The 27,839-nt window shown below is 45.2% G+C and overlaps 1 protein-coding gene and 1 long non-coding RNA gene across 2 annotated transcripts in view; one reads left to right on the top strand and one right to left on the bottom strand.

Moving 5' to 3' along the window:
* Nucleotides 1-7,228, bottom strand: part of SUSD5 (sushi domain containing 5) — a 77,300-nt gene extending 70,072 nt beyond the window's left edge. Inside the window, exon 1 of the mRNA XM_048838959.2 lies at nucleotides 6,745-7,228. Coding sequence (XP_048694916.1) covers nucleotides 6,745-6,844 — 100 coding nt within the window. The 5' untranslated portion in view covers nucleotides 6,845-7,228. The remainder of the gene's footprint in view (nucleotides 1-6,744) is intronic.
* Nucleotides 3,237-27,839, top strand: LOC125631772 (uncharacterized). Its single transcript, XR_007355055.2, has 3 exons — nucleotides 3,237-6,359; nucleotides 6,691-6,806; nucleotides 27,228-27,839. It is a non-coding gene; the product is annotated as an uncharacterized LOC125631772 (long non-coding RNA).

The following is a 27,839-nucleotide window of genomic DNA, read 5'->3' as shown; positions in this document are numbered from 1 at the left end:
GCTGAGGAGGCAAAGGTGGCTTTAAGCCATCAATATGGCTCTGGCATCAGTTAGTTAGCCACAAGGTGTTCTGTGCACTCAGAGCAGCCCAGAACTCCTCTTAGCATTCTGGTGCTATTCCCCCACTCTTTCTTACCCCTAACATGCTTCCTCACATCTGATCTCTGTCCCACCATGCTCCCACACCAGGGCTGGCCAGGGGGACTAGTGTGGAGACAGAATCCCTCCCTAAATTTTGCATGCTTATTTTTAGCCTGTTCAAACTAGTCACCCCTCTTTGGCCTAGAAATTGATCTGGAATTCTTGTGAGACTTTCTCAAGAGATTTCATGTACTTCTTGGTTCTGGCAAGTTCAGAAATACCGTGAGAATAGTCTTTCTTGCAGTATTTTGGTACTTCCTCTTCAGGTCCCAGCTGAAACCAGTAGGAGTAGAGACATAAACCAACCTTTTTCTAACCTCAAAAAGCTGATTTCAAGTTTTGGGCAAAAATTTGGGTCTCTTCTTCCAGTCACTAATCAGTAGTAATGGGCTCAGTGCTTTAGTACTCAGGCAAGATTCCTTCTTGAAGCCAGTAGGAGTCTAGCCTTAGTAAACAGTGCAAGACATTAATATTTAATGACTTTCCATTTACAGGCAATGTTTTTCTATAGTAAGAGCAGCCAGTTAGATATAGTTGGGAGCATTTTATAAGAAAAGGTGTTATGTCTAGGACCTTTAGAATTTCACAGCACGTAAAGGTCTATCCTGATAGCAGGTATTGTTGGATTCTGTGATGTACGTCTCTCTTTGTGTATGTAAAACATAACAAATCCCATTGTAGTAGATGCTGATTTCTGCTGCAGATTTTTTGTTTTCTCTGTCCTAATGCATAAGACAACACAGCAAAAACACGAGCATATGTATCAAAATTATTAAGTATTTTAAATGGCCTTTGTTTTTGACAGTTGTAGTGTTCTTGATGCTTGATTAATGTGCTGCACTTTGCATCTTATAAAGCAAAGGTAAGTGAGTTGTTTTCACAGTCATTGCATTGGTTTTTTTAGCCTCTACTGTAAATGTACTGATATTATTACACTATTCTGTTTTTAGCTTTTGATCTGTTGGAAAAAGAAAAGCTTTGCCAGAAGCTGGGACTGGACAACAGGGAATGGAGGATCGCTCAAAATTGCCCTGTTCATTCCCACTGAAGCATTTGGCACTGGCCATTATCAGAAAACAGGATACTGGGCTAGATAGACCATTGTTCTGATCCAGTATGGCCATTCTTATGTATGTTCTTATGAAAGTTATTATTTATTATTTGATTAGCATGAATAGTATATTCAACACCTGTAGCACACAAATGTAAAGATAATATCTGCCCCAAATAGTTTACAATAAAAATAATGCATTCTGATATATAGAAGACAAGATGCCTTGGAGTATCCAGAGATATATAGATTTTAAGGCCAGAAGAGACCATTATGATAATCTAATCTGTCCTCCTGTGTAACAAAATTTAGCTTGCATCCTGTGACTCCTGTCTCCAGACCAATAATTTGTGGCTGAACTAGAATATGTCAGCTAGAAAGACATCCAATCTTGATTCAAAGCTCCAAGAAATGAAGAATTTACACCTCATTCCTTAGTAATCTGTTCCAATGGTCCTTACATGCACTGTACCTTATTTCCATTTGAAATTTGCTGACTTTAACTTCTAGTCACTGAACCTTTTTATGCCTCTGTCTGATAGATTAAAGAGCTCTCTACTTCCAGACATCTTCTCCCTCTGCCGGTGATTACAGACATGATCAAATTGCCCTTACCTTCTCTTTGATGAGCTAAATAGATTGAGCTCTTTTGGGTATGACTTAAGGCCAGAACAGACTTTACATTCCTAACATTTCCAAGATAAAAAAAAGCCAAAAATAAAACAACAACAATTAAAAACCCTGTTTCTTTGACCAACACTTTTCAGGCTTTCTTTATGCATTAGAGAAAAGCAAAGCAAGAAAAGCCGTAAAGTTAGCATTCAAAAAATCCTTTGCAGCTCATTTTTATAGAGGGTTCCCAACCATAGAGCAGTTCCATTGAACAATAATACAGCCCCTTTCCTGCTTAATCTCCAAAAACCAGTAGGCCAGTGGTATGGATTCCTCCAATCCCACCCCCAGTTTGTGCCCATCCAATGCAGACCTGCTGACTCCCCAAAAATGCCCACCTAGTTTGCTGACCCCATGACCTGATGCCGGCAGGCTGGTCCCCTAAAGTTATATAACCTGATGAGTCACACCAAACCAGAGGTGGTGACCATTTGGAAATGGAGAGAGGTACATTTTGTGGGGGTCATTATTCCATCTGTAGTGAGAAAGCAATTTTATTGCTGTTTCTATGGCTATGGAGTACAATGGCCTTGGCTGTAATAGCAAGGGTGGAGCGTTCAATTACAGACAGCAAGATTTGGGCAATTATCAGCTGTGCTTGTTCATGAATGGAGAGTTTATTTCTGTAAGGATCTAAAAGGATTGATTGCTTCTTATTTAATTCAAACTGCTTAAAATATTGCATAATTGGAGAAATAGCAAAGTGGGAGACCAACTCTGCAATTCTTACTCAGGTAAATTCAATTTTACCTTCTGTTTTACCATAATAAGGGCTGGATTTTTATTTATTTATTGATGCAGCTGACAAACTTATTTTCTGTGCTTTGTAAATGGAAACCTGAATTGCTTGCACGTGCTGCTCATGCACAAGTGCCTGGAGATAATAAAACAAAAATAGAATCATAGAGTTTGAGGCCAGAAGAGACCACTAAACCATCTAGAATAGGATAAAGGAAAATTCCCATTCATTCTCTTGGGTTTGATTTACACCCTAAATGTAAAGAATCAGTGTCACTTTTTTTATTATTATTATTTTACATTTTTTAAAAATAATTTCCCCTTCCATCTAAATAGATAAAAGCAACAGGAACCAAGTGCTCAGGAGGGAACTGGAAGCTGCCTTTGTCACAGCTTTCTTAATCCATTTTCAGTACAGGAAGTTGCTTCTTATTACTTTCCCCTTATTCTTTGAAATGTATCAGTTTTTCATCTGTCCATTAGTTCCTCTGGCTTTTTTGTTTACTGATGGTTCCATAAGAAGAAATCTGAAATTTGAAATAGTGGGGTCTAACCTGCACTCTGTCTCTGTGTGTGTGTGTGAACATTAATGACAGTTTTGTAAGCACATATTGAGATGAGAATACTCTCAATTGTATTTGGGAAATGAACCAAAACCCCATATTTGAGTCCCACAAAGCCTAATTTTAGAAACATTAGATATGGTTTGAGGTCAGAATTTTGTAGCTCAGGCCAGTGTCTAATTGTGTCTAACTTTATGGATTCAGAATTCCTGGAATTTCTTCCACTTGCAGTCTATGTACTGACCCAATTAGTGGAGTGGGCAAAATGTTTTGCATGTAACACAAAACTTAAAAAATAAAATTACTTCTTGCTGGAGCAATTTTGCAAGCTTTTGCCAAAAGTAAACTACTGATGTTCACTTCAATATTATATTAATTGTACTGATTAATTATTGTCATACTGTTACAACATTTTGTTCATCTGACCAATGTTCTATGGAAAACTACTGTTGGTACATATGGACATTTTGGCAGCTCTGAAAAAGGTAAAACAGAGTAAAAGTGTTAATTCTTATACAGCTTCCACAGGGCCTGATTCATTTAACTCAGTGTAAATGCAAACTCCAGTTACTCCCCATTTATACTGGTATAGCTGAGGCCAGTCATGATCATAATGACATAGCTAGAATCTCCGTCTTTACAAGGGTGAGGGTTAGAGTTTATTTTGATGTGCAGGTAGTTGTACTAATGCAAGCTATCCATGTAAATCCTTGTGAATATACGTTCCCTCCATGTACAAATCTGGAATCTACCTGTGATTGTCATGGATGAACAGCCTTAGGGCTTAGTTCTCTACTTACCCTTGTTTTATTCTGTAGTAGCTCCACTGACTCTAATGGAGTTAAAATACTCCTGATTTACACCAGTGTAAATTAAAGGATAAATGGTCTTAGGGAAGCTTCTAGCTGATTGACCTCAGTCCAGGTGCCATTAGCAGACACATTTAGGCTATGTCTACACTACACAGCTTTTAGCAACAGGGCTGTGTCACTGAAGCCGTGTCGCTAAATGGCACACAGTGTAGCCGCTGTTTGTCACTCTCCTGCCGACAAAAAACTTCCATCCCCAATGAGAGTGCTCCTGCTGACAAAGAGCTGTTCACACTGGTGCTTTTTGTCAGCAAAACTTTTGTCTTTCTGGAGGTGGAGGTATTTAAAACCTCTGAAAGACAAAAGTTTTGTTGTTCAGTTGCCAGTGTAGACATAGCCTCAACTTATAAAAGTCACACAGAAATCCTAAATTATATTTTATTTTAGCTTCTACCTACATCTTCATGGATTCTAGCTACACCACGTCCATGTGTGTTGTGGAAAACTATTAGTCAAAAGAGATCAAAAAATGCTTGAGGCTTTACACCTCTACCAGGCCTGTATGATCTCTAGTTATATTGTCTACACTATGTCATTATTTACATGTCAGAGAATAAAGCCAGCGTCTCCCTTAGGGTAATATATTGTAACAAGTTTCTGAGGTTTGCCTATACAGAGACCAGGCTTGGTTTCATGAGGTTTTTACAAAGTATACTCTAAATCCCCTGAGCAGTTTGCAAAACATTGTTATTTTTTGTTAAAAGTAACAAATATATATATTATCCAGAATTGTTCCTTGTCATGTCACCACTCACATCTGCAAACCTTACAGAGCAGGAATTGTCTGTAAAATTAAATTTTCATCTATAATTTTCACAAATGAGAAGATGGTTTCCTGTTCAGGCCAGTTCAGAATCTATTATGAAAGGAAATATTGTTCCTGGTTTATACTCTCAGATTTATTTAAACCTGGCAATTCTACATAGTGACATAACTTCACATAAAGTGATTTCTCAGCATTACAGGAGTTGGCTTAAATCACGATATTAAGAAAACACTTTGAATAGCTTGGTAATAATGAACCAACAAGTTTTCCAGAATGTCATTTAGAAGAAGTTAAATAAAAATGGAGACTATTTATCATTTTATAATAATGCTTTGCACTTATATTGTTCTTTACATCTTCTTCCCTGTAATTTTTAATTATTTTACCATATCTGTGTACATTTCATGTGTAAGATGAATGTGACAAACTATTGAATGCCCATTAAAATATGTCATGAACTCCCTTAAGTAAGCCTTTAGAAATGGTCACTGAAATACTGTTCAACAACATTTTTTCCTCTGTGTAAAAGCTCCGAAGCTTGTCTCTCTCACCAGTAAAAGTTGGTCCAATACAAGATATTATCTCACCCACCTTTTCTCTTGGCTATCTCAGAGGAGGTCAGTTTAGGATGGAACCAGAAGGTCTCTGGGATAGCTACCACTGACGGATACTTAAGAAAAAGCTTTCTTAACCAAGCAAAATAATTATTCTTTTCTCTGTCTCCATGTTTCCAAATATAGTGAAGTATTTTTTCTCCCCACAAAGCAGTTTTGCTATAAGAGGTTCCTTCACTAAAACTGGAATTGCAGTTTTGCAAGCTGCAGTGCTTTGAAAGGATGTGACCTTTCCTTCTTCATTCTTAACTCAATTTCATTGTCACCAAATTTATGACAGTGGGTTCTGCTACATAAACCTTTATTATACACCGCATGCAATAAACGTACACATGCAAGGAAAGTTTGTCTCTATTTTTTCTTCCTTCTCTTATTTCGATTATCAAATGAAATAAATGAAAATCGAAGACAAAAAACTGAGACGAAATATTCTCGGAGCAAAATGAAAACATTCTTGTTATTCAATAATGTTTGTCTTAACATCCTCTGTAATCACATAGCAAACATCAGTGGAATGAGGTTAGTGTACTTAAAAAACTGAAATCAGGCATAACTCTACCCTGATTTTGAGCATGAAGAAACAAGCTTAGCCATTCAGCACTGCTCTCTCCCAGGAAAAGAGACTTGTTTTTAAAATAAATCATGTTCTTGTTAAGGCAGTTTGATCACCATTAATTAAGGTGAAATAGTTAAAACTGTACAGGCTTTTAGGAAGGAAAAGCGTACAGTCCATTCAGATTATTGTCAGACAGCAAAACGGATCATTTCAGGGTAGCTAGTAGCTGGTGCTTTCAGCCAAATTCATGTTCCATTGAAATCACCTCGCAGTGAAATGAAGCAATTTACGCTCATGCAGTAAGGTTGGCAGATGTCTTGAGCGTGTGTAGTAACGGAGAGAAGACGGTACAGGGGAAAGTCTTTGACTTTTGTCTTCCTGTTTTTCAGGTACCTGATGCTTACAACCCAGAGGGACCTGTACTGAGATGTCAAGTTCGGTATTTGGGGAGACATTACTGATTGTGGGAGAAGCTCTCTAAAATTTAACTAATTCTTCTTCTTCTTCTTCTTATCCTGCCTTTTTATTATTATTTCCCCTGGACAAGTTCCCTGTCACATAATTTTGTTCTAATACCATAATCTCATCTTTATGAGATCTTAATTCCTTTCTCTGTTTAACCCCAGGATATTTGGAGAGTTTCAAAAAATAGAATCAGACGTTCCTTAACCCGGAATGGGGCGTATATTTAAGTTGTTTTTTTGTTTCTTTCAATAACAGCATACCAATCGGATTCCACTAATACTAACTCAGCCCGAACTGCATTGAACTCACCATCAGCCTCAACAGAGACGATCTGGAGGAGGAAACAGACAGATCCCATGTACTGGACAAAGGTGAGTGTGAATCTCTTAGAGCCTGGAGCCATTGCCATGCTATTAAGTCCTCAGCCGCAGGAGGTTTGCTATAAAGGGGTTTTATTTCTTCTATGAGCCTCAGGCGCAGGATCGGTGGTGGTGATGATTTCAATGGGCACTTTTCCTCGGCAGGATCCTGCGTGTTGGGCTTGCACGAAAGGAGGGAGGGATGGGAAAAGAAAGAGGGAAAGAAAGAGGAATCCTTCGCTTGGCTGCTACAGTGAGAGAGTGGAGGGGGAGGAAAATGTCCCGCCAGCTGGGTTTGGGGAGCGGTTTTATCTGGCCCAATTCTGCAGGGCAGTGCACATGGAGGACCGGTGTTAAAAGTCACATGGCGCTGTCAGTAAATACTTAATGGGTCAGAGTGGAAGAAATATAAAAGCCCAGAGGGAGAGAAAGGGGGAAGCTGCAAGCATCAAGCGGGCGAAATCCCTGCCTGAAAGGAGAAGGGGAGTTAGATAGGGGGTGGTGCTGTGAGTGGTGAGTTCACGGAGGGGCCTTTCATCTCTGGAGATTTGGGTTCAAATGTATGGAGATTGTGTGGTCGGCACCGCATAATCATCACCACGCAGTTTGGCAGCCTCAGCTCAGAAGAGGTCCAGGTCTGGGATAGCAAGGGGTGCTGTTATCAGGGCTGAGTGCCTGGGCTGAGCACCGTGGATTCCTAGGGCTGGAATAGCAGGAGGGATGCTGCAGGTCAGGCTGAGGTGAATTGATTAAATTGTGTGGGAACCCAGGACTGAAAGGGCAGAGCAGAGGCTAGTGCAGGTCAGGAGCCAGGTGCATTGGCTGGAGGTCTGGAGGGGAGGTTGGGGTGAGGGCTGCAGATCAAGATAGAAGTATATCAGCCAGTTATGCACAGACTAACGGGTTAGGGCCGCTCGGGAATGAAGGGCACTCACAGAGCTTTGTGTGGGAAGATTGCAGCTTCTGTCAGCACTCCTCGGTCCCTTATTCTCCCGCACCCTAGCACGTGCCCAAATAAGACTAAAAGGAAGCCCCCAGGAATGGATGCAGACCGAAAGGGACTGACAGTTGTGCCAGGAGCCATTTCGTGAAATACATAAACGGCACATAGTTTCGTGTTGCTATTGGAACTGAGCAGAGCTCAGAAATGTTGTTTTTCATAGTCTCGTTTGGGGATGGGTTTTTTTCGGCTTCTTAAGATCCCCCCCTTCCGCCCCCCCCAGACATGTGAGGTTGGGCAGGAACGCGCCAGCCTGCTGGAGAAACGGAGAGCCATCGAGAGAGGAAACAGCAAGCGGAGGCCAGCGCTGCCTTCCCCCTCCCTCAGTGTAGTAAATGAAAGGGGGCTGATACCTAGCTGCAGTGCAGACTACGTTGCTACTGTGTTGAACCTGCAGAAAGTTATTTTCACAGTCTAGTTGGAATGGCTCAAGCTCCAGAGTCTCTGTGTGTGAGCTTCAAAGGAGACTTTGGTGCTGGATGCCCTAGAAATATCTTAAATAGAATGGATTTGATTAATCTAGATACATAATGCTCTCCCTCAGCATTCTCTCTCTCTCTCTCTGGCTTGTGTGAATTTATCCTTGCAAAGGTTTTGATTGATAGCTTCGAAGTCTTCTATTTATGCACAGAAAACACATAGAAGGGAGCTTCTCTACATTGCTCTGCCAAGCTGTCTCAAACCTAACCTGGAAGGACAACCACTACTAGGGGTTAGAAGTTAGGTCAGTTTCCTGCCCATTCAGTCCTTGGCCTAATGTCATTATTTGATAACTTTATTTATTACAGCAAATGTGTGCTAAATATAACAGATATTAATGTACAACATGATAGCAAGGGGAAAAAGAACCTTTTGGAGTTCTTTGGATTTATTCATTTGATTCTTTTACTAATGATGTAGCTACTGAAATAAAACAAACCTGATATTTGCTATTTGTTAACCTTCTAAAGGAGCCTATATTTTGGTAGTCTTACTCATGCAAAAAAAAAAAATCCTATTGGCCCCAAAATACATGCATAACTACAGCGTGCAGAATTTGGCCATCTGTCTCAAGACAGACCACCAATGTTTAGGTATAAACTATTTAAATTATTTCAGGGGGGAGCATGTATATGTATATTTGCCTTCTTGGGGACTAGTTTTGCAGCCTGGAATTTTTAAAAAATTCATTAGAAAGTATTAAATTTTACATCTGCATGAGATAGTAATTAAATGGTATCCTGTACTTTTTTAATTTTAAAATCTTTAAGTCCTTAACAAACATTCTATTAAACTTCTAAAATCTTTTTGTGCCAAAGGAGAATAAGCACGCCAGTCTGTGGGTGGGTAAAAACAAGATCAGTAAAAAATTCCTTCCTGGCTCCTGCCTCCAAAAGAGGAGTTTGCTACTCTTTTAAAATGCTAAATTGAGGATCATCCATCAGACCTGCAGAATTGAGGTGTTACTTGTTTAGTGTGCTGATAATCTTTTAAGTATTCCAGAACAGTATACCGACAGTGATGATTCACATATATAGCAACATGCAAATATACAGTGCTTAAATGGTATATAAGAACTAGGTATTATTATTAGTAATAATAATAATGTTAAGGATGTCCCATTGGTAAGGGGCCCTGGCTTGTCTCTGGGCAATGCAAAGAGTCATATCACATCTGGAGGAAACAAGAAGCTAGGCTTCACTATGTCCTAACACATGCATATTGTTTTATTGTCAAGACATTTTATCTCCAGCACACATCTGTTAGGGCAGTGGTTCTCAGCCAATGTTACATCTACACTTGGGAGTATGCAGAGGTCTTCCAGGAGGTACACCAACTCATCTAGATATTTGCCTAGTTTTACAACAGGCTACATAAAAAGGACTAGCGAAGTCAGTACAAACTAAAATTCTATACAGAAAATGACTTGTTTATACTATTCTGTATACTACACATGGAAAAGTAAGTACAATATTTATATTCCAGTTGATTTATTTTATAATTATATGATAAAAATGGGAAAATAAGCATTTTTTTCAATCATACTGTGCTGTGTCACTTTTGTATTTTTATGTCTGATTTTGTAAGCAAGTAGTTTTTAAGTGAGGTGAAACCTGGGGTACATAAGACAAATCAGCCTCCTGAAAGGGGTACAGTAGTCTGGAAAGGTTAAGAGCCACTGTGTTAGGGCATGTCATAACTTGTACCTTCTAGCCCTTCTCTCCCCCTTATTGGACAGCCTTTATATATCAAAACCCTATGATTTTCTCTCTTGCTGGTATAGAATCATAGAAATGTAGGGCTGGAAGGGACCTCAAGAAGTCATCAAGTCCAGGCCCCTGTGCTGAGGCAGGACCAAATATATCTAGATCATCCCTGGCAGGTGTTTGTCTAACAACCTGTTCTTAAAAACCTCCAATGACAGGATTCCACAACCTCCCGTGGAAGCCTGTATATAGCATTAGTAGCAAAGACATATCTCTTTTGTCCATTGCTAGGAGAAGGTGATCCATCATGTTAAGGTCTTTCTACATGGTGTAGGATGATCTAATCCAGAATGAAAGGTGTCAGAAAATATAATTGTTTCCAGATGGGACTGAAGCTGCTCAATCACCATCTTCTGAATAACCTTTCTCAAAAAGGGAAGATAGAAGGCAAAAACATCAAGAAGGCTGAAACAGTTCATTTACTTGGTCATTACTATATTAGTGAATGGAGACCTCAAGAAAGAAGTGACATTAAGAATAGGAAAGGCATCCACAGCATCCAGTAAATTCAACAACATATGGACATGAAAGATACACAGTACCAAAACAAAACAGAATTTTCAACTGGAATGCAATCTCAGTGCTAACATATGGTAGCAAGAGCTGAAGACCTATTAAAATGTTATCTAGAAAACTAGATGCCTTTGAAAACAAGGGCCTGTGAAAGATTCTAGTCCTTGGATGGAGAGATTTGATAACCAATAGGGTGACCAGACAGCAAGTGTGAAAAATCAGGATGGGAATAGGGGGTTGCCATAACCATACAGCTAAGGGTAGCCTAGAATTCCTCCTTACCTGTAAGGGGTTAAGAAGCTCAGATAACCTGGTTGGCACCTGACCAAAAGGACCAATGGGGAAAGAAGATACTTTCAAATCTTGTGGGCAGGGGGAGGGGGGTAAGGCTTTGTTTTGTGTGTTCTCTTGGGAAGCAGAGAAACATCAGGTCAGAAAACTCCTTCTATAAACCATCCTAAAAGTCTCTCATATTACAAAAAATGTAAGTAAAAGCCAGGCAAGGCGTGTTAGATTATCTTTTGTTTTGCTTGTGAATTTTTCCTTTGCTGGAGGGAGGTTTATTCCCATTTTTGTAACTTTGAAACTATGCCTAGAGGAAGTCCTGTTGTGTTTTCAAATCTTTTGTTACCCTGTAAAGTTATTTTCCATCCTGATTTTACAGAAGTGATTTTTACCTTTTTTTAAAATAAAATCCTTCTTTTAAGAACCTGACTGATTTCTCTATTGTCCTAAGACCCAGGGGTTTGGGTCTGTGATCACTTTGTAACCAATTGGTTAGGATATTATTCTCAGGCCTCCCCAGAAAAGGGGATGGAAGGGCTTGGGGGGATATTTTGGGGGAATAGGAACACCAAGTGGTCCTTTCCCTGATTCTTTGTTAAATCACTTGGTGCTGGCAGCGTACCCTCCAAGGGCAAAGAATTTGTGCCTTGGGGAAGTTTTAACCTAAGCTGGTAGAAATAAGCTTAGGGGGTCTTTCATGTGGGTCCCCACATCTGTACCCTTGAGTTCAGAGTGGGGAGGGAACCCTGACAGGGGTAATAGGAGCCTATATAAGAAAAAAAAAAATTGGGACTGTCCCTAAAAAATCAGGACATCTGGTCCCCATAATCACCTATGAGGAGATTTGAGAAATAGTAGTTTTTAGTAGTTAGAGGAATAGAAGCCCGGAAGAGCTGGATTCTATTCTTGATTGTGTCACTGACTCTCAGTGTAACTTCATGTAACCTGTCTGGGCATCTTAATCGATAACTTAGTAATATTACTTTGTTATTGTGGCAAATTTTTACCTTCTGAAGCCTCCAGCATCAGCTGATGCCGGAAACAGGATATGAGACAATAATGAAAGTGCCTGGCCTTGGATGGCAAATCTTATGTAAAGGGAACTGAAATATCCAACAGACAAAAAGAAAAGGAGTACTTGTGGCACCTTAGAGACTAACCAATTTATTTGAGCATGAGCTTTCGTGAGCTACAGCTCACTTCATGATGAAGTGAGCTGTAGCTCACGAAAGCTCATGCTCAAATAAATTGGTTAGTCTCTAAGGTGCCACAAGTACTCCTTTTCTTTTTGCGAATACAGACTAACACGGCTGTTCCTCTGAAATCCAACAGACAATGCAGCATTAACATACAAGCACTGCAATGGTGGACATATGGATCCTAAGGGATGTGGAGCCTGTGTGCCTGAGGTACTCGGAAAACTCTGGTAGTACTGTACAACTATTGTATGCATTGATAGCACTGTATACTGTCAGCTGAAGGATTTTTTGCAGCTATATCCAAGCTTCTAACCCCCAAAACCAGATGAGAGGGATGAGGGGGAGAGAAAGAGAGAATGATTTCTTTGTTTATAAAATTTGAATTATTAAGCAACAGCAGTGGAGACAAACATTTTTCAGTGTGTGGCAGTCAGCAGCAGTCTGTTAGCCACAGGGAGCTTTTTATTTTATTTATATAGAGTGTTTGCACCTCGTTAAATGAAAAGTAGGAACGTGCAGAGGTACCTAAAAGTAATTCAGGGAGCTGCCAAAAATAAAATAAAAAGGCATGTACCCCAGTTTGTGGGTGGTGTGGTGAAAACTGTGTTATGGTTCTGTGAGAATGGGTGTGATTCTTACACTTACATCATGTTGTACAGGTCAAAGGACATCATGTGACAGGCCAGGACCTACATATAAATCATTGCAATGCAATGTAAACTGTAAAAATCACACTTTATTCCTGGAGGACTGAGCAGACTCAGGGAGAGAAAGCAGAGGATGCCAGGCCAGTAAGCAATAATATTAATAATAATCAATAATTACTAAAAATATAAAGTTCACATGTTTTTTATTGAGATCAGTTTAATCTGCTGAAGAACATAAATGTACAAGACACTATCAGGGTTATTTTGTTTGTTTGTTATTAGATTTTTACTTTGTTTTCCTCTCCATTGTTTGTAATATCCTCTTAGAAGGTTAAAAGAGATGAAAATCATGCAGCGTTTTAAAAGGTACTTTATTTAACCCGATTGTATCCCCTAGTTCTGTGCACCCTCTGCACATGAATTTCCTCCTCCTCTGTGGAGGTTGGAGGGGTCAGCTACCTCTATTTCATTGTTTCCCCCTTCCCTAGGTCCTGGAAAGGAATTCATTGGCTTCTGGGGATGAGCGGAGGCAGCAAGTGAGTCAGACGAGGAGTGGGCAAGTCAAGGGGATGCATTGCATCCTCCCACTTCCCCTTTGTAACAGTCAGGGCAAAAAGGTAATACAGTTTTGGGCAGGTTCCAACTAGAGCTGGTCGGGAATTTTCTAACAAAATGTTGTTTTGTTGGAAGATACTGATTCATCAAAACCAAAACTTTTTGTGGCAATATATCAGTTTCTATGGGAGGGTTCCTCAGCTCCAGAATGGAATTTCTTGTCACAAGGACCAAGTGTGAGAGAGAGATCAGAACAGCTAATAACCCAGTGGTTAGGGCACTCACTGAGAAAATTTTTGAAACGTCTCAGTTTCATCCTGATGCAAAATGGCAAAAAAAATATGGAGGAAAACCATTTTTTACCCAGCTCTAGTCGAAGCCTTGCTGGGAATCCCTTTAAAGGATCTGTGCGGTGTGGGATACGTGGGCATAGTTTTTGATTGCAGTAGTCTGTCTACATAGCACCCCTGCTGCGGCACAGAGATGCGGAAGTGACTAGAGACCCAGAGCCAGCATGAAGCCACACCTTCCTCCCTAAACAATTGGGGAGAAATATCTGGGAGGAAACTCTCAAACAAAGTATTTCCAGTTTAGCTCCCTGCAGCTACAGGCTTTCTTGCAAGAGGAAGCTATGAGGGCCTCTGTTACAAATTTGGGAGTAGCATGCTCTAGTGGTTAGAAAATAGGACTAGGAGTCTTGGGGCATAAAGCACGTGCAGGTCTTCTGCAATGGGATGGATTTTTGCCCTCAGTTTCTCAATCAGCAAACTGAATATGAGTACTGTCATGGATGGATATAAACTGTTCAGGAAGGACAGGCAGGGCAGAAAAGGTGGGGGAGTTGCACTGTATGTAAGGGAGCAGTATGACTGCTCAGAGCTCAAGTATGAAACTGCAGAAAAACCTGAGTGTCTCTGGATTAAGTTTAGAAGTGTGAGCAACAAGGGTGATGTCATGGTGGGAGTCTGCTATAGACCACTGGACCAGGGGATGAAGTGGACAAGGCTTTCTTCCTGCAACTCACGGAAGTTACTAGATCGCAAGCCCTGGTTCTCATGGGAGACTTCAATCACCCTGATATCTGCTGGGTGAGCAATACAGCGGTGCACAGACAATCCAAGAAGTTTTTGGAAAGGGTAGGGGACAATTTCCTGGTTCAAGTGCTGGAGGAACCAACTAGGGGCAGAGCTCTTCTTGACCTGCTGCTCACAAACCGGGAAGAATTAGTAGGGGAAGCTAAAGTGGATGGGAACCTGGGAGGCAGTGACCATGAGATGGTTGAGTTCAGGATCCTGACACAGGGAAGAAAGGAGAGCAGCAGAATACGGACCCTGGACTTCAGAAAAGCAGACTTTGACTCCCTCAGGGAACTGATGGGCAGGATCCCCTGGGAGAATAACATGAGGGGGAAAGGAATCCAGGAGAGCTGGCTGTATTTTAAAGAATCTTTATTGAGGTTACAGGGACAAACCATCCCGATGTGTAGAAAGAATAGTAAATATGGCAGGTGACCAGCTTGACTTAAAGTGAAATCCTTGCTGATCTTGAACACAAAAAAGAAGCTTACAAGAAGTGGAAGATTGGACAAATGACCAGGGAAGAGTATTAAAATATTGCTCGGGAATGCAGGAGTTGAAATCAGGAAGGCCAAATCACACATGGAGTTGCAGCTAGCAAGAGATGTTAAGAGTAACAAGAAGGGTTTCTTCAGGTATGTTAGCAACAAGAAGAAAGTCAAGGAAAGTGTGGGCCCCTTACTGAATGATGGAGGCAACCTAGTGACAGAGGATGTGGAAAAAGCTAATGTACTCAATGCTTTTTTTGCCTCTGTCTTCACGAACAAGGTCAGCTCCCAGACTACTGCACTACGCAGCACAGCATGGGGAGGAGGTGACAAGCCCTCCATGGAGAAAGAAGTGGTTCGGGACTATTTAGAAAAGCTGGACGAGCACAAGTCCATGGGGCCGGATGCGCTGCATCCGAGAGTGCTAAAGGAGTTGGCAGATGTGATTGCAGAGCCATTGGCCATTATCTTTGAAAACTCATGGCGATCCGGGGAAGTCCCGGACGACTGGAAAAAGGCTAATGTAGTGCCCATCTTTAAAAAAGGGAAGGAGGAGGATCCTGGGAACTACAGGCCAGTCAGCCTCACCTCAGTCCCTGGAAAAATCATGGAGCAGGTCCTCAGGGAATCAATTCTGAAGCACTTAGAGGAGAGGAAAGTGATCAGGAACAGTCAGCATGGATTCACCAAGGGCAAGTCATGCCTGACTAATCTAATTGCCTTCTATGTCAAGATAACTGGCTCTGTGGATGAGGGGAAAGCGGTGGACGTGTTGTTCCTTGACTTTAGCAACGCTTTTGACACGGTCTCCCACAGTATTCTTGCCAGCAAGTTAAAGAAGTATGGGGTGGACTATAAGGTGGATAGAAAGTTGGCTAGATTGTCGGGCTCAACGGGTAGTGATCAATGGCTCCATGTCTAGTTGGCAGCCGGTATCAAGTGGAGTGCCCCAAGGGTCAGTCCTCGGGCCAGTTTTGTTCAGTATCTTCATAAATGATCTGGAGGATGGTGTGGATTGCACCCTCAGCAAGTTTGCAGATGACACTAAACTGGGAGGAGAGGTAGATACGCTGGAGGGTAGGGATAGGATACAGAGGGCCCTAGACAAATTAGAGGATTGGGCCAAAAGAAATCTGATGAGGTTCAACAAGGACAAGTGCAGAGTCCTGCACTTAGGATGGAAGAACCCCATGCACCGCTACAGACTAGGGACCGAATGACTCGGCAGCAGTTTTGCAGAAAAGGACCTAGGGGTTACAGTGGACGAGAAGCTGGATATGAGTCAACAGTGTGCCCTTGTTGCCAAGAACGCCAATGGCATTTTGGGATGTATACGTAGGGGCATTGCCAGCAGATCGAGGGACGTGATCGTTCCCCTCTATTCGACATGGGTGAGGCCTCATCTGGAGTACTGTGTCCAGTTTTGGGCCCCACACTACAAGAAGTATGTGAAAAAATTGGAAAACGTCCAGCGGAGGGCAACAAAAATTATTAGGGGACTGGAACACATGACTTATGAGGACATGCTGAGGGAACTGGGATTGTTTAGTCTGCGGAAGAAAAGAATGAGGGGGGATTTGATAGCTGCTTTCAACTACCTGAAAGGGGGTTCCAAAGAGGATGGATCTAGACTGTTCTCAGTGGTAGCTGATGACAGAACAAGGAGTAATGGTCTCAAGTTGTAGTGGGGGAGGTTTAGGTTGGATATTAGGAAAAACTTTTTCACTAGGAGGGTGGTGAAGCACTGGAATGCGTTACCTAGGGAGGTGGTGGAATCTCCTTCCTTAGATATTTTTAAGGTCAGGCTTGACAAAGCCTTGGCTGGGATGATTTAGTTGGTGATTGGTCCTTCTTTGAGCAGGGGGTTGGACTAGATGACCTCCTGAGGTCCCTTCCAACCCTGATATTCTATGATTCTATGAATATAATACTACTCACCTTAGAACCTCATGGATTCTGTTGCATTTGCCAGGGAGTTCACCTCATGCACCAGAATTGTGCTCCAGAATCTCAGTTTTCATTTTTTTAAATAATAGTTTTAGTCCTTTTGGTTGCATGCAGAACTTTGAAAATGCAAACAAAGCGTAACCAGTGCAGTGATGCTCACCAAAGTCACACAGCCTGGAACAACAGCTCCACAGCTGTGAGCTGCCCCAATCAGGGCTCTGTGGACTCTGCAATGCCCCGCTTGTGGAATCTGTGATTTTTCTAAGAATTTGTGATATATGCCTCCCCAAACACCTGACATTTTGTTTCTTTGTGCTCCTGCCTTGCTGGACCTTCCTGCAGCAGCCTCTTGCTCTCTAGCTTTTCCTATGAAGGGGAGTTAACCGAATCATAGTGCACGCTCCCTGACTCTCTGTTCGACGTCCTCTGCTCCTCGGCTCCTGCCAGGGTGGCTCTACCCCTTCATGAAGGGGTTTCTAAGATCACTAATGCCCTGTGGCAGAACCCCTCTTCCTTGGCCCCATCTCTAAAAGGGCCGAATGCAAGTACTGTGTGCCAACCAAAGGGCATGAGAACTTATACTGCCACCCAGCCCCCAATTCCCTTGTAGCTGAGGCAGTTAACCACAAGAAGAGGCAGGGACAACCTGGGGCCACCCCCAAAAATAAAGACTTGAGGAGGATGGATCTTTTTGGATGAAAGGTTTATTCGTCTTCCAGCCTTTAGCTGAGAGTGGCCAACCACCAATCCCTCCTTGGCCGATATGACTTCAATATGTCAGTGAAGCCATGGCCAAGTTCGAAGGGGCACTCCCTGAGTCTTCCAAGAAGGAGTTCAGGGCAATCCTCAATGAGGGCATGACCTTGGCCAGGGCGGCCCTTCAAGCGGCGTCAGATGCTGTGAATGCTGCTGCCCGCACCCATGGCTTCCGCTATCTCCATGTGGCGAGCCTCTTGGCTGCTCTCTCTGGGTTGTCTACCGAGGCTCAGCAGTCATTGCAGGACCTGCCCTTCGATGGCTGGGCCCTATTTGCAGAAAAAACAGACAGCAAATTGCATGGCCTCATGGACTCTGGCACCACCCTAAAAACCCTGGGTCTCTACGTCCCAGCCCTGGTGCGTAAGCAGTTCAAACTGCAGCAGCCACGGGGCCAAGGGAGTCAGCCTCGGCAGGACCAGCCCCATAAATGAGCCAAGGGCTACAAGCACCTCCCAAGCCACCCGCCTACACCCTCTGCCCAGTCGGGCTCGACCTGTAATAATCAGGGGGCCAAATGGTCTCATTGTGCCACAGAGTGCACAGACCCTTGCCTGCCTCAGTGGGATGTGATGAGGAGGCTTGATATTTGTAAATTGTTTTGAAATCATTTGAAGAAAGGTATTAATAAGAACACTATTTTGCGCTTTTATAATAAATCATTAAATTATGAAAACTGAAAGTTTTTTAAAAATCTAATTTATTTTCACCCGTTGATTTCTTTTTTGCATTTCACTCAGCATGGGCAATGAAACTAGAGTAACAAATGTTCTTTCAGGTGTAGTGGTTTACTTTAAGGAATCCTTAACTTCTCATTAGCAGAGTTAATGCTGCCCTCTAGTGCTGCACAGAGCACTAGGAACCGGGCCTGTATTATAGCAGAAAGAAAAGGAGTACTTGTGGCACCTTAGAGACTAACAAATTTATTTGAGCATAAGCTTTCATGAGCTACAGCTCACTTCATTGGATCCATGCATTGTCAAGGTGCCACAAGTACTCCTTTTTTTTTTTGTGGATACAGACTAACACGGCTGCTACGCTGAAACCTGTCATAATAGCAGAGTGGCAGTTGGCTATAGTTAATATTAAGATTCATTTACTGTTTAAAAGACAACTGTTCTAAGTAGGGTGACCAGATGTCCCTATTTTATAGGGACAGTCCCGATATTATGGGCTTTGTCTTATATAGGCGCCTCTTAATCCCCCCACCCTGTCCTGATTTTTCACACATGCTATCTGGTCACCCCTAGTTCTAAGTGTTCTACAAACCACATGCTTTATTTGTCTTGAGATTTACTGTGTCTTATGGGATGTGGGGTAGGATTAATAGTTCAAATGTGTGGTCATTTGTATAAGTGGTTCTTGAGATACAGCTCCCCCGCCACAAATTAGCACTTTACAAAATCACCTGATTTATATAACATGATTTTGTGCACACCTGGGACTCAAATTATGGCTCTGATTCTCTCCAAACTAATCTGCTTCTTGGGATTTATCTCAGTGTTACACCACAGAGTTTACAGTGGCACAGCTGTATCGATGTAGCTGCCCCTCTGTAAGATCTCCCATGTAACCACTCTATGCCAACGGGAGAGAGCTCTCCTGTCGACGTAATTAAAATACCCCAACAAGTGGTGGTAGCTATGTTGGTGGGAGAGCTATGTTGGTGGGAGAGAGTAATTTATGTCGCTTGGGAGGGTGTTTTTTTCACACTCCTGAGCAGCATAAGTTGTTCTTCGAGTGATTGCTCATGTGCATTCCAATAGGTTCCAATAGGTAGGCATGCGCCATGTGCATGATCGTTGGAAGGTTTTTCCCCTAGCGGTACCCATCAGGTCAGCTGTGGAGACCCCTGGAGCGGCGCCTTTATGGCAGTGTATATAGGTACCTGCTGACCTGCTGCCTGCTCAGTTCCTTCTTACTGCCAGTGATGGTCATTGGAGCAGTTCAGTCTCTTGCATTCACAAGTTCAGTCTCTTGCATTCACTGCTTACCTAGTGGTTCCCTTTTCTTCATTGTTGTTGTTCTTCATTCCACATAGTTGTTAGTTCGTTATATAGTAGTTTATGGCTAGTTGGACTTACTTCGGGGGGCTTACCCCATGCCCTAGTTTCCCCAGGCATCGGGGCATGCCTCGGTCACAGGGATTTAAGGTGTGTAAGAGGTGTGCAAAACCTGTGCCCACAGGCGATCCACACGCTGCCTGTCTCAAGTGTTTAGGAGAGGGCCATCAGACAGATAAGTGCCCAATTTGCAGGAGCTTCAGACCCAGAACTAAGAGAGAGCAGGACTATCATTTGAAGCTCCTCCTGATGGAGTCGGCCCTCCGCCCACAGCCGGCACGGGAAGCAGCACCAGCATCATCGGTGCACAGCACCCCGGCACTGAGGAAGGACTCCTCCAAGGAGCACCAGTGCCGCTCCCCGACTCGTAAGGCCAGTGCCACCAGGTGGCACCACTTACATTCCACGGTGCCGCATAAGAAAAAGAAGGCAGACAGGGGACGTTCCTCTGTCAAGAAGCCATGAGGAGACTCCAACAGGGTGCGTCCTCTGGCGGGACACCCACGGTCTGGGCCTCAAGACCCGGCACCGTTGACTCCGGCCCCAACAGGAGGCCCGTTGAGTCTGGTGCTGGTGGACTCCCCAGCTTGGGATGATTTGGACGAAAAGCTCGACCTTCCCTCCATTCCAGATATCTACGAGGCAGCACGGGACCTCATTGCCATGACGGCTCCGTCCTGGCCCCGCAGGTGCGGGCCCCAGCACCGCAAGCCCAGGCACTGGCAGCAATACCGGCTGCAGCATCTGTCCCGGCACTGCATGTGGCTCCGCCACCCTTTGCGGCACCTCTGTTTCATCATCGTGGAACTTGCTGGCAAGTTCCAGGAGTTGCTCCTGGTTGACTCGCGCAAGGAGTTTAGTGCACTCCTTGAGGAGGGGAGGGTGGTCTCCAGAACCTCCCTCCAGGCCGCGTTAGATGTGGCGTGACTGGGGGGCTCGGACCATGGCCACTGCTATCACAATGAGGTGCAGTGCATGGCTCCAGGTCTCTGGGATACCACCTGAGGTCCAGAACACAGTTCAGGACCTCCCCTTGACTGTGCGGGCCTGTTCGCCCAAAATACAGACTCTCGCCTGCACAGCCTTAAGGACTCGCGGGGAACTTTGAAATCTTTGGGGATCCATACTCCTGCACCTCAAAGAAAGCTTTTTAAGCCTCAGCCCCCGTCCTGCTTCTACCCTGCTCCTATTCTGGGCCTCCTAGGCGAGACTCGTCAAGGAGATGGGGCAGAAATAATAGGAGGCGCCCACCACAGTCCTCCTCAGGCCAAGGCCAGGATTCAGTCAAACAGTCCCCTGTCCCGAAGCCAAACTTTTGAAGATACGCCTGAGGATGGAGCATCAGTTTCAGTCTCAGATCCTTATCCTCCCTTTGTGAATCGACTCTCCCACTTCTACCATGCTTGGTCCCAGATCACATCAGATCAGTGGGTCATCAGCACAGTAGGGGTGGGATATTCTATCCAGTTCTGTTCCCTCCCACCCCCCTTCCCCGTCCCTCTTCAGGGACCCTTCTCATGAACAACTCTTCTTGCAGGAGGTGCAATCATTCTCGCTCTAGGGGCAATAGAGGAGGTTCCTCAGGAGTTCAGGGGCAAGGGGTTCTACTCCCACTATTTCCTCATCCCCAAGGTCAAGGGTGGGCTCTGGCCTATCCTGGATCTGCAAGACGTCAACACATTCATAAGGAAAGTGAAGTTTTGCATGATCTCTCTGGCCGCCATCATTCCTTCCCCGGATCCAGGGGACTGGTATGCCGCCCTCGACTTGAAAGATGCATACTTCCATATATCCATTATCCTGGCCCACAGACGATTCCAGAGATTCGTGGTCAGTGGCCAGGAGTATCAGTTCAGGGTGCTCCCATCTGGGCTGTCGGCGGCCCCCCAGGTATTCACCAAGTATATGGTGGTTGTGGCAGCCTTCCTCCGCAAACGACGGTTGCAAGTATTCTCGTACCTAGACGACTGGCTCGTCAAGGCTGAGTCACAAGCATGGGCCTCAGAGCATGTGTCCCTGGCCTGGGCCACATTCCGCAAGCTAGGCCTCACATTGAATGTGCCCAAATCCACACTAGCCCCAATGCAGAGAATAGAATTCATAGGGGCTCTCTTGGACTCCATGCAGGGCAGGGCATTCCTGCCCGAGCTGCGCTTCCAAGCACTGATGGACATTATCGAAAACTTTCGCCGATTTCCTACAATCATGGCCAGAAATTGCATGAAACTATTGGGGCGTATGGCAGCCTGTACATACATGGTCCAGCATGCCAGGTTATGCCTTCGGCCCCTCCAGGCGTGGTTGGGACGGGTGCACAGGCCGGGTAGGGACCCACTGGACACGATAGTTACCCTCCCCCCTCCCATCCTCGAGTCTCTCCATTGGTGGCTGCAACTGCAAGTTGTCTGTGTGGGAATACCCTTTGCCAAACCCCAGCCTATGTTATCCCTAGTCACGGATGCCTCGGCTCGCGGTTGGGGAGCGCATCTGGGCAATAGCAGAACCCAAGGCCTATGGTCCCACACAGAACTATTGCTGCATATCAGTGTAAGGGAGCTGAGGGCAGTTCGTCTGGCCTGGCAAGCATTCCAGGCCCTCCTGCAGGGTGCATGTGTGCATAGGCGCCAACTCCATGGGTGCTCCACGGTTGGAGCACCCACAGGAAAATTGGTGGGTGCTCTGCACACACCGGCAGCTTGCCCCCCGCCCCCCAGCTCACCTCCGCCTCCTCCCCTGAATGCACCATATCCCGCTTTTCCCCCAGCTCCCAGCGCTTGCATCATGAAACAGCTATTTAGCGGCAGCAAATGCTGGGAGGGAAGGGGGAGGAGGAGGAACGCGGCGCGCTCCAGGGAGGAGACTGGGCTGGGGCAGAGATTTGAGGAAGGAGTCCAAAAGGGGCAGGGAAGGGGAGGAGTTGGGGCGGGGACTTTGGGGAAGGGGTTGAATGGGGGCGGGGCAGGGGCAGGAGGGGGTGGGGCGGGGGGTGGAGTCGGGGCAGGGCCGGGGGGCAGGGCAGGAAGCAAGCACCCACTGGCGCAGGAAAAAGTTGGCACCTATGCATGTGTGTCGGTGCTACTGACGGATAACACTGCAGCGATGTTCTATATAAACAAACAGGGTGGTGCTCGCTCCTTTCCCCTGTACCAGGAAGCCCTCGAGCTGTGGGATTTTTGCATTGCCCACTCGATACACCTAGAGGCATCGCATCTTCCAGGAGCCCAAAATGAGCTAGCTGATCATCTCAGCCGCTCGTTTTATGGTCATGAATGGTACCTCAGGCCGGACATAGTGCACTCGATTTTCCAGAGGTGGGGCTCTCCCTACATAGACCTGTTCTCCACACAGAGCAACTGGAAGTGCTAGCGATTCTGCTCTTTCCTGAACCACAGCCCAGGCTCCATTGCGGACGCCTTTCAGCTTTCATGGACGAGTCACCCATTGTACACGTTCCCGCCCTTCCCTCTCATACACAAAGTCCTCTTCAAGACTCGCTGGGACAGGGCTTCCTTGATCCTCATAGCACCAGCGTGGCCCTGCCAGCACTGGTTCACCATGTTGAGGAACCTCTCAGTGGAGAGACCAGTAGCACTTCCTGTGTGCCCGACCCTAATCACACAGGACCATGGCTGTCTGCAACACCCCAATCTGGAGTCCCTCCTCCTCATGGCGTGGAAACTCGATGGCTGACCCCTCTTGAGCTTCAGTGTTCAGACCCAGTGAGAGAGGTCCTATTGGGAAGTAGGAAACCCTCCACTCATGCCAGGTACCTGGCAAAGTGGAAGCGTTTTTCCATCTGGTCTCTGCAGAGGGGAACCGAACTGCAGCTAGTGCCAATTCTCCTTATTTTGGACTACCTGTTATACCTTAAGCAGCAGGGGCTGGCAATATCATCTCTCAGGGTATACCTGGCTGCCATTTCGGCCTTTCACCCAGGGGCAGCAGGTAGGTCAGTCTTCGGTAATCCCATGGTGGGCAGGTTTCTCAAGGGCTTGGACAGATTTTATCCCCAGGTACAACGGCCTGTTCCCCAGTGGGATCTCAGCCAGGTCCTGTCTGCATTCATGGGGCCCCCTTTTGAGCCCATGGCAACCTGCCCTCTTTCTTACCTTTCCTGGAAGGTGGTCTTTCTGGTGGCCATAACCTTGGCCAGAAGGGTATTCGAGCTCAGAGTGCTGACTTCCAAGCCCCTCTATATGGTCTTTTATAAAGACAAGGTGCAGCTATGCCCTCACCCTGCATTTCTGCCAAAGGTAGTCTCCCAGTTTCATGTGAACCAAGACATAGTTTTACCTGTGTTCTTCTCTAAGCCCCATGCCAATAACAGAATGCATGTTTCATTCCCTGGATGTTAGGCGTGCCCTAGCATTCTACATTGGGCACACAAAGCCATTTCGTAAGTCACCACAGCTCTTTATTGCAATTGCAGAAAGGATGAGGAGGCTCCCGATCTCATCCCAGTGCATTTCATCATGGATCACATCCTGTATCAGGACTTGCTACAACCTGGCAAAAATTCCAGCCCTTCCGCTTACGGCACACTCCATGAGAATGCAGGTCTCATCTACAGCATTCCTGGTGCAGGTCCCTATCCAGGACATAGGCAAGGCAGCAACATGGTCTTCCATCCACACCTTCACGTCACACTATGCCATTACCCAACAGACAAGGGACGATGCAATACCTGCCAGCCTGATAGGCCAGGAGCTACAAAGGCTGGGAAGGAGAGGGAGGGAAAAAGCAAAAGCAAGCAGAAGTCCTCGAGTTGGTTACTGCCCAGCCTATGGTAGGTGAGAAACATATAAGGATTGTATATAGTTAGACGCTGGTGGTGGGGAAAAAGCTTAAAGAATAAAGGACACAGGTGTTGCACAGAGCTGAAGTCCCCCTGGACTTATTTGTGAGGGCAGTCAGGCCCAGAAGAAGAGGGGCTGGCCCATGACACACTACTACAGCCTAACCAGCTATCCCCCATTTTATATTTGTGCATTTGATTTTTTTTCCTTCTTAAGTGTAATGCTTTGCACTTGTCTTGATTGAATTTCATCTTGTTAGTTTTAGACCAATTTGTCAAGGTTATTTTGAATCCTGTCCTCCGAAGTGTTTGCAACTTACAAATTGGTATCCTCCACAAATTTTATAAGCATACTTCCACTCCATTGTAAAAGTCATTAATGAAAATGTTGAATAGTACTGGACTCAGGACAGACTCCCTGGGAGATGCCCTAGATATGTCCTCCCAGTTTGAATGAAAACCATTAACTACTTTTTGAATATGGGCTTTCAATCCACCTTACGGTAGTTTTATCTAGACCAGTAGTTCCCAAACTGTGGGTCATGCCCCCTAGTGGGTAATGGAGGAACATTCGGGAGCGTGTGGCAAGGCCCAGGCTAGCCCCCAAGGGGAAAGAGGACACCATCCAATCCTGCTCTATTCCCTAGTTCTCCTCCTGCTCCACTCCTTGCCCCACCCCAAGCTGCGGCCCCTGCCTCATCCCCTGGCTCCCAGCCTGGCCACAGCTCTGTACCTGGGTGTGGCCCTGCCTGCTGGCCCGGCTGTGCCTTCACTCCTGGCCATAGACACAGCTCCAGCCCTGCCACCAGCCTTGGGCCCCAACTGCAGCCCAGCCGCAGCCCCAGCCCTGTTCCTAGCTGTGGCTCTGGCTCCTAGCCCAGCCACAGCTCCAGCCTCAGCCCCTGGCCCCAATTGTGGCCCAGCTCCCAGCCATGGCTCCAGCCACAACCGTGGTCTGGTTCCTAACCCCAGCTCAGGGGCTGGGAGTAGAGGGGTGTGGAGTGGGGTAAGGAGGTCATGAGGTAAAAAGTTTGGGGACCACTGATCTAGACTATATTTCCTTAGTTTGCTTATGAAATTGTCCTGTGGGATTGTGTCGAAAGCCTTACTAAAATCTAGATATATCAAGTCAATAGCTCCCCACCACCCATTAGGCCAATAGCCCTATCAAAGAAGGGAATAAGGTTGGTTTGGCATGATTTATTCTTGAAAAATCCATGTTGACTATTACTTATAACCCTATTATTTTCAAGGTGCTTACAAATTGATTAATATTTTGTACCAGTATCTTTCCAGGTATTGAAGTTAGGCTAACTGGTCTATAATTCCCCTGGTCTATAATTCCTAACTGGTCTATAAGTTCTCTTTGTTCCACTTTTTAAAGACAGGTTCTGTGTTTACCCTTTTCCAGTCCTCTGGACCCTCACGTATCCTCCATGAGCTTCAGGGATAATCACTAACAATTCCAAGAATGGATCAGCTAGTTCCTTACATGTCCTAAGCCTGGTCTATGCTACAGAATTAGCCCTGCTCTACACTACGGGTTTAGGTCAAATTTAGCAGTGTTAAGTCGATTTAACCCTGCACCCATCCACACGACCAAGCCTGTTTTCTCGACTTAAAGGGCTCTTAAAATCGATTTCTGTACTCCTCGCCGGTGAGGGGTTTAGCGCTAAAATCTACCTTGCTGGGTCAAATTTGGGGTAGTGTAGATGCAATTCGATGGTATTGACCTCTGGGAGCTATCCCAGAGTGCTTCATTGTGACCACTCTGGACAGCACTCTCAACTCAGATGCACTGGCCAGGTAGACAGGAAAAGCCCCAGGAACTTTTGAATTTCATTTCCTGTTTGGCCAGCGTGGCGAGCTGATCAGCACAGGTGACCATGCAGAGCTCATCAGCACAGGTGACCATGGAGTCCCAGAATCACAAAAGAGCTCCAGCATGGACCAAACAGGAGGTACTGGATCTGATTGCTGTATGGGAAGAAGAATCCATGCAGGCAGAACTCCGTTCCAAAGATGAAATGCCAATATATTTTGCCAAAATCTCCAAGGGCATGATGGACAGAGGCTACAACAGGAACACACAGCAGTGCCGTGTGAAAGTTAAGGAGCTGAGACAAGCCTACCAAAAAACAAAGGATGCAAACAGTTGCTCCGGGTTAGAGCCCCATACATGCCACTTCTATAATGAGCTGCATGCAATTCTAGGGGGGGCCCCTACCACTACCCCACCACTGTCCATGGACACCTGCAAGGGGGGAGTCTCACGCAACAGAGATGAGGATTTTGTGGATGAGGAAAATGAGGAGGAGGAGGTTGAGGATAGCGCACAGCAGGCAAGCGGAGAATCCCTTCTCTCCAGCAGCCAGGAACTGTTCATCACCCTGGAGCCAATACCCTCCCAACCCTTCCAAGGCAGGCTCCTTGACCATGAAGCCAGAGAAGGCACCTCTGGTGACTGTACCTTTGTAAATAGAATACAGGGTTTAAAAGCAAGAATGTTTAATGATTAATTTGCCCTGAAGACTTGGGATGCTTTTGTGGCCAGTATAGCTACTAGAAAAGTCTGTTAACGTGTCTGGGGATGGAGCGGAAATCCTCCAGAGACAGCTTCATGAAGCTCTCCTTGAGGTACTCTAAAAGCCTTTGTCATGCGGTGGGGGAGGCCTGTTCATGCTGAGCTGTTTGCGTTTGGCTGAGAGGGATCTTCCCTGACACTAGCCACGTGGTGGAGGGGAGGGGGTGAAGCACATGTGCTATGTAATGTGAATCGCTTGATTCAGTGTGAAATAGTCTTCCTTTTGTTCTCCAAAATGTATCTTTTTAAATACTACTCTCTCTTTTTTTCCTTCCACAGCTGCAAATGTTTATATGCTCCACTATCATCTCCGTCCCAGAGGCTAGTGCAGATTAGAAGGCGATAAAAATGCACTTGTGATGACATGTTCTCATAGCTCATGCAGTCCTTCCACACTGAAAGAGCTCAGCAGAATGCATGGAGGCAAACAATGGCAGAGTCCAAAAAAGCATTACTGAACACGATGAGAGGAGGGAGGAACATGCTGAGAGGAGGAAGGATGCAGTGCTGAGCCTAATGGGGGAGCAAACTGACATGCTCTGGAGTCTGGTGGAGCTGCAGGAAAAGCAGCAGGAGCACAGACCACCGCTGCAGCCCCCGAATAACGTCTGTCCTCCTCTCCAAGTTCCATATCCTTTTCACCCAGACACCCAAGAACGCGGTGGGAGGCTACGGGCACCCAGCCACTCCACCCCAGAGGATTGCCCAAGCAACAGAAGGCTGGTATTCAATAAGTTTTGAATTGTAGTGTGACATTGTCCTTCCCTCCTCCCCTCATCCACCACCCCACCCGGTGCTTCCCTCCTCATGCACCCCTCCTGGGCTACCTTGCAAGTTTTCCCCCTATTTGTGTGATGAAATAATAAAGAATGCATGATTTTGAAACAATAA

Source organism: Caretta caretta, chromosome 2 (genome assembly GCF_965140235.1).
Source record: "Caretta caretta isolate rCarCar2 chromosome 2, rCarCar1.hap1, whole genome shotgun sequence".
NCBI classification, from domain to species: Eukaryota; Metazoa; Chordata; order Testudines; family Cheloniidae; genus Caretta; species Caretta caretta.
Note: the sequence above shows the minus strand (reverse complement) of the source record. Positions and strands in the feature narration are given on the sequence as shown.